At 36.6% G+C, this 13,878-nt stretch overlaps 1 protein-coding gene across 1 annotated transcript in view; it reads left to right on the plus strand.

The window, feature by feature from the left end:
* Positions 1-13,878, plus strand: part of LOC306861644 (synaptotagmin-C-like) — a 49,412-nt gene that overhangs the window by 31,100 nt on the left and 4,434 nt on the right. The window contains exons 7-11 of the mRNA XM_079404039.1: positions 1,686-1,812; positions 2,137-2,355; positions 5,860-5,980; positions 6,530-6,701; positions 11,560-11,689. Coding sequence (XP_079260165.1) covers positions 1,686-1,812; positions 2,137-2,355; positions 5,860-5,980; positions 6,530-6,701; positions 11,560-11,689 — 769 coding nt within the window. The remainder of the gene's footprint in view (positions 1-1,685; positions 1,813-2,136; positions 2,356-5,859; positions 5,981-6,529; positions 6,702-11,559; positions 11,690-13,878) is intronic.

The following is a 13,878-nucleotide window of genomic DNA, read 5'->3' on the forward strand; positions in this document are numbered from 1 at the left end:
AATCGCAGGAGGTTTCAGTGTCTCTGTGCTGTTGGTTGCTAGTAGACGATCCGACTCGACCACTATCCAACAATTTGATCAAATTATTTGCACTTGCATTGGTGATTTCTGTACTGATCATGGAATCTGAATCATGTTTAAAATGTTATGTTCATCTACAATTTATCTGATCATAATCCCATTATAACTCTCCCGTCCATCATTTGATTATCAACTGATGTGTTTTTTGTGGAAGTAAAGAGCATGACATTAACAATTATATAAATATACTTGACCATTCAAAAGTTTTGGGTCAGTTATATATATTTTTTTAATGAAATTAAAGAAGTCTATTAAAAGGTTGCAATTATTTGATAAAAAAAATACAGTAAAAACTGGATTATAATTGCAATAACTGGTTTGTATTTTGATATATTTTAAAATGTAACTTGTGGCAAAGCTGAATTTTCAGCATCATTACTCCAGTATTCAGTGTCACACGATCCTTCAGAAATCATTCTAATATGCTGATTTGCTTGAACATTTCTTCTTCTTATTACAGTTTAAAAAATTGTTTAATATTTGTGTGGAAATTGTGATTAATGTTTTTCAGGATTCTATGAATAAAACGCAAAAAAACAAAAAACAAAAAATGCATATATATGAAACTATAAACCAACTATATTGCACGTACTGTTTATTTGCACAAGTCAAGCTCTGCTTAACTTCATCACATCAGTTGTTTTCGCTCGTATTGCTGGAAATCACAAACTGTCCTTAAAAATAAATCTTTAAAAATTGCTGTCAGCATGAATAGCCCTTTAATCCTTGTCTTGATATAATTGTACAATAATTAATGATTAAATTTGTCACTTACAAATTGGATGATAATATCACGTTTCATCTATTTGCTTCCATTCTGATTGGTTGAGATCTGTACTATGTCATCGCACATTCTTTATGATGACATGTCAGTCTAAGGCCGTATTGGATTTCTTCTTGTGTTCTCCCTCCCCCGGCGTTGCTGATTTGTTTAAGTGTCCTAATGAAAGGGTGACGCATTTGTTAACACTGAGAGACACATTCTAACAAGGCCTGATTAGCAACCACAGAAGTTCCCCCGCCTCTCTTATTTACATCTGCACAAACACTGGGTGAGCCTCGCGCTTCAGAAGTTCACGGTCGTGCTGTGCTTGGCACCAGACCGCAACAACCCCGCTGCAGTCTAGCCATGAAATGACCTATGGTTTGCTTCATAATAAGCTCTGTGTTATTTATAAAGTCCGGTGTTGGAGGCCACAGTCATTGCATTACACATCAAATATTCATGTCTTTATATTCACATTAGGGATGTATTATCTCATATATTCACGTTCGTACAAGATCCATTTAGCTTGTGCAGCACAAGTAAGGCTCCATCCATCTGTCAATTAATTCCAAGCCGTTAAGCTGGGTTGTACAATTGGCACCTCCTCTCTTTTTTCCCCTGTTTTCTTGAACCTGACAGCCATTGAGACTCACTGAACTCGATGCTGCAGCGCTGTCCTGATACTGGCCTGGATGTCAGCCTGTTTCAACATAAACCAACGCTCTTGTCATTGCTGGTTAGATGATGCTGAAATGAACTCACGCCCAGGCTAGCGAGCACAGAAATTTCCTGATAGTTCAAAGTGAATTACGGTGACGCTGACATGTCTCTCTTACAGCACGGAGCAGCTGGTGGTTAAGATACTGAAAGCCCTGGACCTCCCGGCGAAGGATGCCAATGGTTTCTCCGATCCTTATGTCAAGATCTACTTACTGCCTGATAGGAAGAAGAAATTTCAGACCAAGGTATCTTTTTTTATCCTAGCGAGTCAGCTCGCTGCTTTTACAATAATCCACTGTTCAGATGGCAGACCCTCTTAGGACTCATTAAGATCTGGTTGCGTTTCTCAGCCTGCCTGTGGATTTTTTTTCCCAGTGCCCTAGTTCATCTAAAAATGCATCTCTATCAGCCGGTGCATTCTAAATTAACTTTATGCATTTGCAGTTTTGATGTTAACCAATCTCTTGTTCACTCTCTTCACTCACTTTTCCCTCTCAGCTCCTCCGCTTATCTAATTTCCTTCACTTTCTCTCATTTCCACTTGGGCTTTCCGTGGCTCTGGTTCGCAGGTGCACAGAAAAACTCTCAACCCGGTTTTTAATGAGACGTTCCAGTTTGGCGTGCCCCTGGCCGAGCTGCACTCGCGCAAGCTCCACTTCTCCATCTACGACTTTGACCGCTTCTCCAGACATGACCTCATAGGTCAAGTGGTGGTGGAAAACCTGCTGGACTTCAGTGAGGGCACCGGGGAGAAGCCAATTTGGAGAAACATCGTAGAAGGAACCGCGGTGAGATAATGACACAAACACATATTAAACCTTCATAAACACAAAAGAGTCGGTGAGAGGGCTTTATAGGCTAGTCTTGGAGGGCGATAGCTGTGGCTACTGGACCTGCGCACATCAATAGAGCGTAACTTTTGTCACACTGTACAACAATAATTACTATTTTTGCATTATTGTAAGGGGTAGGTTTAGGGTTGGGGTATAGGTGTAGATGATAACAAAACACAATCTGTTAGGTATAAAATTAAATTTCATTGTTAGTTTCAGGTCAAAGCTGTATCCCTTCTAGCCACATAATATTACACAAACATGCTGTCTGAGTTGTTTTAGCACTTGATTTATGCAAATTAGGTAACGCCACAAACACGGCAAAAAAGACCGGTTCTGAGTGCTAGGTTGTGGAGGCAACAGATGTTCGATGACTATATTGAGACCGTATAGCAGGGCTATTCAACTTCAGTCCTGGAGGGCCACTGTCCCGGGGATTGAGTTACAGCCCTAATCAAACACACCTGCGGATAATTTTCAAGAAATCCTTCACCCAAAAATCATTCTAAACTGGTATGACTGACTTGCTTCGACAAAACAAAAAAGAAAGTGTTTTTTTTTAAGAATGATGATCACCAAACCAGATTGGCTTCCATTATGAGGACAAAATTATTTTATGTTCCACAGAAGAAAGAAAGTCATACAGGCTACGTGAATAAATGATGACAGAATTTTAATTTTTGGGTGAACAGTTGAGGTATATTAGAGTGTGGTTAAATCTAAACCCTGCAGAAAAGAGGCCATCCAGGTCCTGAGCAGAACAGCAATCGTTTTTTTTTTTTGCTACATTTATTGCCATACACAATAGTAGAGACAGGAAGTCAAGGGGAGAGCGGGGAACAGGGTGGCAACATGACCTGGGCCATACTCAAACCCTGGTCTGCTGTGAGCATCACTGCTCAATATGTCAATGCACTCACAGTGAACACATCGGCATCACGCCAACACCTCAATAGGAAATGCTGGAAGTGCGCTTGACTACACCAAACTTCTGGATGTGTGCCAAGATGTAACACTCTTCTCCTTTACTTGATCATCATTTGATAAATTAGTGCTGTCATCAATAAAAATATGCACAAATGTCTCTTTTGAGCAAAATTGCTTTCCCTGGGCAGTACATACGCAGTGTTAATTACGCAAAACAAATAGCGCTGAGTTTTGTGAATAAAGTACATCTTCACTGAGTCTACACTAAAAAAATATTAACATCTATATGATGTTTTATTTAAGTCAAAAATATTGTTTAATATCACCTGAAAACTTATACAAACAAAACACATTTTTGTGGATTAAATCAGGTAGAAATAGCTTTTTTAAGGTAACCACTTTTTACAATGTAATATATGTAGAAAGGCATGTTTGTCCTGTAGAAAATTACATTTTACATAGAATGGAGGCATGTTTGTCTTTTAAAAATGGCATTTAAAATTAAATTCAGCACTGTTTTTGTGCCTATGTGTCTGTTAACTGTTTTTAGAGTGGCGTGTGATTTAAGACCCAACACGGTTTTGTGAATTTCCGCCCAAGAAATTGCACTGGATTACAAAAGAACCTTATTGCCAGGACAGATTTTATAATAATGGTGGTATCTTTTATGGTGCTTGCATATTTCTGAAAAGCTCATTTTATATTCATGAGACGTTTTTTAACAATTTGAAATCATGCATGATTACATGCTAAGTCGATGATGATGATGTGTCCTTGGGGATGTTGGTAGCAGAGGTGTGAGGAGATCTAGTGATGCATGCGCTTGTCCTTCCAGAGAAAATTACATGGAATTAGTGAAGGTCAACTGTGCAAAGGAGACTTTTTTCAAGAGCACTCCAGAAATTGCCACTGCATCTTCATGGAGCAGTTTTTAGAAACATTTTTATCATCATCATAGAATATTGTTATTTTAAAATCTGTTTGTACCTTTGGAGAACAGAGAGAATAAATCAAATCAAACACTAGCTGCAGTGTGCTTAAATAAGGTAGATGAAATTTTCCACAGCACGACTAGGTCAAATGAAGGAAAGAAGATAAATTTGGCACCATCTATTCTGTCTGACAAGACAAATTTAAAAATGATTCAGTGATGCATGCTGGATTTGAGTATGTTTCTGACATTTGTGTGTCTGACATGTGAATGGATGTAAATTAAATGTTTACACGCAGGATTCAGCCAATCGGCTGCTCAGGTGGCATTAGCGGATTTACTTACTCGGCTGGTTCGAAAAAAAATGACTTCAGGTATAATTCATTTTTCGAGGTGCTGGTGTGTAACAAAAAAAACAAATTCACATCACGTGTACGGACACAGACCCAAAGCTGGCAGCTCCTATAGTTCTTGGAGATGTACCTCAGATGCTTGACGTTTTTGATTAAATATTGCAGCTCTTTCTGTTTACCTCTGCTACCCTTGTTCTTTTTTCATCATAGCTGATGATTAATTCTGTCTGGCAGAACAAGAACTTGAGAGAAAGATGAAAGGTTCAATAAAGAGTGTAAGGGAAAAAGCAGGCCTAGCATCTCAACACATTTGCTTCAGATAGGAGAATCCGCCCATTTGATTTCTTTAAACTCGTGCAAGTGATAAGAAATAAATTCTGTTTTAAAATACATTAAAATAAAAAACAGTTATTTAATTGTATAATAATATCTCACAATAAAGCATTAAAAATGATATGATCATTTATTTTAAGGCCCAATTCTCGCTATTAACAAACCATTAACTGCAACTTTTGCCTCAATAAACTCCTAATTTGGTGCTTATTAATAGTTAGTACGGTAGTTGTTTAGTTTAGGTAGTAGGTAGGATTAGGGATGCAGAATATGCTCATGCAGAATATATGCTTTATAAGGACTAATAAACAGCCAATAATATGTTCATAACAGGCATGCTAATAAGCAGCTAGTTAATAGTGAGAATAGGTCCCGATACTAAATTGTTAACAATTATACTGACCTTAAACTTTTGAACTTGCGTGTAAACAGTCTCTGTAAAGTAGTCTTGCTTTTTAAGTTGCAGCATTTATCGGATGTACATGGTCATAACCTGAGGATGCACTCCAAAAAGGGTGTTTTTAATGTTTATCGCAGTGCAGTTCCATGGACTTTCATTGTAAGTGCATTACTGTAAACACGATTTTCCTCTTCTTTGTAAAAATTCAAGGACGAGTTCAAATGAATTCTGTGGTAATCAATTGCAGGCCAAATAAGCTGTCAATAGATCTGTATTTGAATTGAACATAGGGAAATCCTCTAAAAATGTTTAAGTATTAAAAGCCACAGACATTCCTTCAGTTTATCCTTTAATCTTAATAAAAGGACAAATAAATTATTGAAATGGTGTAATCATTTAAAGGATTCCATGAATTTCATTTATTTTTTTTTGCATTACTTTCAGCATTTGTATTACTCACAATATAACTTCAAATTGACCTTAGGATCTTTCCATATGCTTTTTTGCATCTGTAGGAGAAAGCTGACCTGGGCGAGCTGAACTTCTCACTGTGTTACCTGCCAACAGCTGGCCGACTGACCGTTACCATCATAAAGGCCACCAATCTGAAAGCCATGGACCTCACAGGCTTCTCAGGTACCCAGCTTTGCTCGTGGTCCCCAGCCATTCCTCTAATTCCCTCATAATTAACAGCGATACCTCATTAGCACCTCAGACATTGTTAACATTGAGACGTGATGAAACTGCCGCTCATTAATAACCTTGATGTAACGCGTCCGGCATGTGAATAATGAAATAACATTAAAGGTCACAAAACCATCAGTTCTGAAAGTTGTGAATATCAAATAGCACCTCTAAAAAGTTGAATGTCAAAACTGAAACGCCTTATAACGGTATCAACATCACAGTGATAAGGACAAGAGACATCTTTAATTAGTGTTGGCTTATTTAATTGTCACAGCAAGGCTTAAAGTAATGTAATAAAGATTCCTCTCATAGGACATGATTATGTTGGACTATCACGGTGCATTATGAAAAAGTAATGCTAATGTATCGTTACTGCTAGCTCAATAATTATTGATGCCGTTATTAGCATTAATTTTAATATTGTCAAATCATTACGTCGTGCTGTTGCTATTTATTTAACAAATTTTCTTTCTCCTTCACTCTTGCTGTTCTTCTCAGATCCGTACGTAAAGGCATCTCTGGTTTGTGAAGGTCGAAGGCTGAAAAAGAGGAAGACGTCCATAAAGAAGAATACTCTCAATCCCACGTATAATGAGGCTCTGGTCTTTGATATCCCCAACGAGAACATTGAGAATGTGTCGCTCATCATCGCCGTCATGGACTACGACTGGTAAGATCATGACTGTCTTTTTCATGCTGTGATGGGCTCTGAGACATGCTGCAACACATCAGGCTCCCTGCTGTGATATGAGGCTTGACAGGAAGTGCCAACTTGTAACTTTAGGCATGCTTACAGGCTGTGTCTCACAGAATTTATTCAGGAACACATGGATTTTCCATTCATTGAAAGAATAAAGCCTTTATTGAAGGTCTGTGGGAGAGATTCAAATTAGAGCAACATAATTTTTCCTACAGAGTCCAGTCGTGTAAATACTTTTCTATTGTAATATTTCTATACTGGAATATATGCTACCATTCCAAAGTTTGGGATCAGTAAGATTTTTTAAAGAAATTGATACTCCTATTCACACTAAATTTATCCAAAGTGACAGTCAAGCCATTTATAATGGCTATATAAAAGGCTGTTCTTCTGAACATCCCTGAATCTTGAAAAACAAAACAAAAACTGTTTTCAACGTTGATAATACTGAGAGATATTTCTTGAGCAGAAAATCAGGATATTAGAATGATTTCTGAGGGATCATGTGACACTGAAGACTGGAGTAATGATCCTGAAAATACAGCTTTAAATCACAGGAAGAAATTACATTTTAAAATATATTAAAATAGAAAATACTTTAAATTAAATACTTTAAATTGTTATAATATTTGATGATATTCACAATAATTTGTTCCCTCAACAAACTGTATTACCAGCTTAACAATTAATGAGTGCACTTGATTTTAGATGATCTGAAGAGAATACTGAGCTTCAGCAGAAGCAATAACCTCTCACCATTTCTACAAAGTCATGTCATGATCACTCACAACATTTTCTTCTTTGATTAGTGACCTAGAAACCGAATCTGAAATATTTCCTACAGTGTAATATTACAATATTAAAAATGGTAGGTTATATTAACTATTGTTTTCTTATTAATTATGTAACATTTGTAATGTTTACAGATGTAAGTGATAGCTTTTATTGTTTAATATTTAACTATAATTAATAACAAATTTCAGAATAGACCAAAATAGTGCCATTTACTATGTTGTTGAGAAATTAGCAATGGAGAACTGAATAAAATATGATCTTCTTCTCATGCATTTAAGGATCTCCGTGACTGATACTGATGAGATAGTTTGTTGTTTAATTGGTGATTTAGAATTCCTGTTGCACATATTTGTATGTGTATGCGCTCCACTGAACACAGGGCCTTATGCCCCCATGTGTCAGACTATTCCTGGTGGACTTCTGCACTGTTTTGCATAAAGACTGACACCTCATGAATATACATGATAGCCTAATACTAATGGAAGTGGTGTCTGGTGGTGAGACACTCTGTAACACAGCCTGTGTTTCTTGTCTGGTGGGCACACCTTAAGTCACCTCTTCTGTGTGTGTGTGTGTGTGTGTGTGTGTGTATGTGTGTGTGTGTGTGTGTGTGTGTGTAAGGCTCTTCTTGCTGCACTTCAGTATGATAGACCTTTAGATTGGTATTTATGTATTATTCTGTATGTTTTTTTACCTTTTGAAATTGAAGGATACCTACTGCTAGGTGGGTAGTGTCACCTAATGTCACTTTTATGCCCATATTTTGTGTGCAAAACGCGCCTTGAAAAATTTGCATACAAATCGGGTATCAGATTCTATTTTAAGAACCGCTGTCAGTTCTGAGGAAATCCACATCCGAGTTTCCCAAATGCGCGTTTGTTGATGATCTCCGTGATTTCATCACTTCCCAATGGCACGTAGCACACCAGCCGCCCCTCTTAATGAAGCAGCTCATCTGTGAGTTGCAGATAATGCCTGATGAATTGCTCTTAGCTTTGCTGCATGCCATCTGTGCTAAACGCTCCATTCAGAAGCATTATCGGCTGGATAATAGTCATTTATTACATATATCTGACATGCTAAACCATCCATTTTGCAATGTTTTAGTGTTTCTTTATTTTTACTGGCATTACTGTGGGTGACGTCACACAGCTGCAGGCAAAGCAAGTTATTTTAGTTTGAGATGAAGAAATGTTGTTCATGGCATGCAGATTGCTTCATAAAACTGATGTTATTCATTTGATTTTAGGATTTTTGCAACACAAAGACTTTTGCAACACAAAGCTTGATTGACTTTATTTTGGCATTATTGTTATTAAAATAAAGGCAGGACATAAATCCTGCTGGCACTCATTTCTTTGAGCATGACTTGATTTAGTGTTGGTGGAGCTACTTTGAATCTGTAGCTTCCTACATTCCTACTAAAAAAAATTAAAAATAGTATAAAATAAAAAATACTATTTAAAAAAATAGTTAGCTATGCTTCAAACTGCTAACAAAAAATAGCTACACTGAAGCTATTTAAGGGGGTTAATTCAGTTCAATTTTATAACTATCAAAGCTGTATTTATTTGACACAAAATTAAGATCTGAATTAGGATGACAGCATTAAATTAGCCAAATACATTTATACTAAAAACTAAATTATTAAAACAGGGCACAGCAGCATTTTAAACAATAGACTCAGCTCAAGTGAATTGGTGACTCATTTATTTTTACCTCTTTGTTTGAACCATCTGGACAAATCATAAATTATTTTAAATTATTTTAAAGTGAAAGTGACATACGGCCAAGTATGGTGACCCATACTCGGAATTCGTGCCCATCCAAAGTGCACACACACACTGTGAACACACACCCGGAGCAGTGGGCAGCCATGTATGCTGCGGCGCCCGGGGAGCAGTTGGGGGTTCGGTGCCTTGCTCAAGGGCACCTCAGTCGTGGTATTTGAGGGTGGAGAGAGCACTATACATTCACTCCCCCCACCTACAATCCCTACCAGCCCGAGACTCGAACCCGCAACCTTTGGATTACGAGTCCGATTCTCTAACCATTAGGCCACGACTTCCCTTAGAGGACAGTTTTATTTATCTACACTATCATTCAAACTTTGGGGGTCAGTAGAATTTTTTAAAGAAATTATACTTTTATTCAGTGAAATTAGTGACATTAAAGACATTTTACAATGTTTTAAAAGATTTCTGGTTTAAATAATAGCTGAAAATATGTATCACGGTTTCCACAAATATATTAAGCAGTACAACAGTTTTTAACGTTGATAATACTGAGAAATTCTTGAGCTGCAAATCAGCATAATGATTTCTGACACTGAAGACTGGAGTAATGATGCTGAAAATTCAGCTTTGCATCATTGGAATAAATTACATTTTAAAATATATTCAAATAGAAAACAGTCATTTTCATTATTGTGATTTAATTTGTATTATTAATGTTATATTCATGTTTGTCCTGTACTTTTGATCTAATAAATGCAGTTTGGTGAGCGTAAGAGACCGGATTAGTTCACTTCCAGAATAAATAATTCCTGATAATTTACTCACCTCCATTTCATCCAAGATGTTATTGTCTTTCTTTCTTCAGTCGAAAAGAAATAGGAATACATTCCAGGATTTTTCTTCATATACAGGTCCTTTTTTGTATTAAAAACACTTTTCTTTTATTGGTCGGATGAAATATGCTAATTTTTTGAGATAGGAATTTTGGGTTTTCATGAGCTGTATGCCAAAATCATCAATATTAAAACAATAAAAGGCTTGAACTACTTCAGTTGTGTTGTAATGAATCTAAAATATATGAAAGTCTAATGTTTATCAGTACATTACAAAAAATAATGAACTTTATCACAATATGCTAATTTTTTGAGAAGGACCGTAGTGGAATTCAGTGGGGATCAACGGATTGAGGGTCCAAACTGGAGTTTCACTGCAGCTTCAAAGTGCTCTACATGATCCCAGCCGAGGAATAAGGTCTTATCAAATAAAATAAATCTGTCATTTTCTAAAAAAAATAAATAAAAAATTATATACTTTTTACTCTATTACTAACTAATCCTTTACAAGAATCTTACCGACCTCTAATTTTTGAACTTCTATAAAACTGTTGCAGGTCTCGTATTTCTTGTGAAATGACTGTTATTATTAAGTATATGTCGTCTCTTTTGCAATAGCATAGTTACACTCATGAAAGTAGGTCTTTATAAAGTCTCTGATGTCTCTATACAGGCCTGTCATGTGACTCACATAAACTGTGGAGTATTTTGTTTTCTACTTCTCCTGCTTGGCAGTAAACAGTAAGCATTAATGACATTTATTTTCTGTCCTTGTCTCTGATCAACAGTAAATGCAAGAGGAAAGATTTATTTAAGTTCCACTTATTGAACCCGCTTGTTATTCCACCGTCACTTGAGCAGCTTTTCATGCTCACTTTTCGAGTAATTAAGTGACTATGACACCTCTCTCTCTTCTAATCTTCTCTCTCTCGTTTTCTTTATCTCGGTAATCAGTGGACCTATCATAAACAACTTCCCATCTGTCCTCTGTGACAAATTTTCGCTCAAATCATTGAATCCACTCCCTGTGCTCTTGCCTCATTTTGTTTATCTCAGTAATTCAATAATTGGAATGTACCTCTGTCTCTCTCTTCTTCTGTTCTCTGTTTGTCTGTGTAATTATGTGATCTCTCAGTCTGTGTCCGCGTAATTAAAGGACTGCGTGTGGAAACTCTCTCAGTGTGTGTGTGTGTGTGTGTGTCTTAATGGGCAGGTTGCTATATGACACAAAGGTCCTGTCTGCATCTTTCTAATTATATGATGCCGATTAGGCCTGCTTTTTTATCTTGTTACTTTGTGCTTCCTAGCTCCTCATGTTCTCCCGTGTCTCTTTTCCATCTTTGGTTCTCTCTCTCTCACCCATTTGATGTAATGGATGCACTGTTCTGTGGTTCTCCTTGATTTCTTAGCTTAACTGCATTAATTCACTCTCTCCCTCCCACTCTCTCTCGTCCTGTCTCTCAGTATCGGTCATAATGAGGTGATCGGGATGTGCCGTGTGGGCAGTGATGCTGATGGACCGGGAAGGGAGCACTGGACAGCCATGCTGGCGAATCCCCGCAAGCCTATTGAACACTGGCACCAGCTGGTGGAGGTAGACAGCGTGACTGCATGGAGTGTGTGTGTGTGTGTGAGCGAGCATGTGAAAATCAATCAGTGTGTGCTGTGTGTTATTGTGTATAGGCAATGTCCTCTATACAAGCCAAGTTTTATTTAAAATGCCTTTAAATCCTGATACCTGATTATCTTTAAAAGTGTACATCATTCAAGCAGATTCACTTGTCTTAAAAAGGACTATGGTTGTCAAAAGTATGTATTTAGGTTTTTATTTGCCTGCAAGCCCTGTAAAGAGTGCTTGCACCTCACAATCAAATGCACATTTTAGTAAAATCCCCATCTGGGTGAGATATTAATGTATACAGTCAGTTATGTTTTAAGTGAATGTAAACAGACGGGAGAAAAAAATGGATATGTGCATTAGAGCCTGCAATGTAAATACAGTCTAATAGAGCTGCTGCTGTCTATTATGTTGACAACATTAATCAGAAAGCATTAGCACAAAAAAGAGCAGACCACTTACTCGCTCACTGTTGACGTGAATAATAATTGAAGCAATGTTTTCTTCATTGAAAAATACTTAAAACTACATTCTTTTGTTTTAATTTAATTTAATATAGCTGTAGTAATTGTGAAACCATATTTTCCCTGGTATTGGTGTCAGCTGCTGCTAAAAATTTGCTTTCTCTTGATAAGACTAAAAGAAAATCTAGAAAGAAAGAAAACCCTCTTTCATTGAAGCCTGTGTATTTAATGCATTAAAATAAAGGTATTCATAATGCACGATAATGCATTTATAATGACCTTATAATCTTAATTAGTAAAATGCTTAACTTTCTCGTGATTATATAAAATAAGATTTGTATGTAAGGGCTAACGTATTATATGTTAAATCTTAACAGCAGGATTAGGATCCCTGAAGCGATTTATTTTGCGACTGATTGCACATAATCTTTCCTATTACATGGCTACTTTCTTATAAATGAATAAATAAATGAACATGGAATACTGATTTAAGTTGATTTTTGTTTTTTTTTTGTATGTGAGAAGGAGACATAGGGCCAGATTTATTAATAGCTTGTGCCAGCTCAAACCCTCTTTTGGCGTTAAAAAACTATGGTCAGGGTTTAGAGGCACGCAATGAAACATTAGCACTGAAAGGGTGTGGACAGTTATTTTTGCGGCTAATGCATTTGTAGGAGTTTCCATTTCAGATGCAAAATTTATGGGAGCAGAGTATTTAAATAAATCATGCAAGGTGATTTACTAAGGTTTATGCTAGTTAGTTTACTGGTATTTGCACCATTATTTAACCCCCCCAAAAAAGCATAATAGCATATCTTAATCCATTCTGTGGCTGCATGTAAATTACACACCTGATTATTATCGGCTCAGCTTATTTGTGACCCTATGCTAATTTGAGCCGCTCTTAGATTGCGCTGGTCATTACAGGAATGCACTGGCTGCGTCTGTGTTCTTTAATTTGCTCATTTTCAGTAGATCAACCGCAGAACTTTCCACTCCTATCGGTGAATTATGCGATTGCGCTCTCATGCTAATTTGCTCTGTTTAGTAAATCTTGCTCTGTTTAGTAAACTTGGTTTCTTGGGACAATGATCAGTTACACAGTTCAGGGGTCATTATACTAAAATATGACTGCAGAATGCCATGTTTAATGCATTAATACCTTAGTTCATTACAACACCTGATCAACATTCTATTGCATTTGTTATTGTGTGCTATTATGTGTAAGTTTAATAGTTCATTATAAAATATTGTATTGTATTATAACTAGTGCTGGGTTCTAGATTACTTACAAATTGTAGTTCATTACTGATTATAGATTACGATGAAAATTGTTGTTAGTAACGTAATCTAGGGAATTCATTTTAGGTAATGTACTATTACTAATTTTTTAGATTACTTTCTACCTAACTTGTTTTAAACTTACCATTAAATGGTAATTACATATTGATGTATAAAAAAGGCAAAGAGAAAATATTTTAGGTTGGAAATATTATTGTCATGACTGCCAGAACCAACAATTTCTGAAGGTCACTGGATATGATGAAGACAGTGCTTCACAGCTATACATCACCTGTGTTTAGTAACTTGCATAATTATTCATTTCATACATTGTTTAATTCAGTGGTTTCCAATCCTGGTCCTGGAGAACCCCCAACACAGCACATTTGACTTGTTTCCCTAATCAAACAGACCTAAATC

Source organism: Barbus barbus (assembly GCF_936440315.1).
Source record: "Barbus barbus genome assembly, chromosome: 4".
Classification (NCBI taxonomy): Eukaryota; Metazoa; Chordata; class Actinopteri; order Cypriniformes; family Cyprinidae; genus Barbus; species Barbus barbus.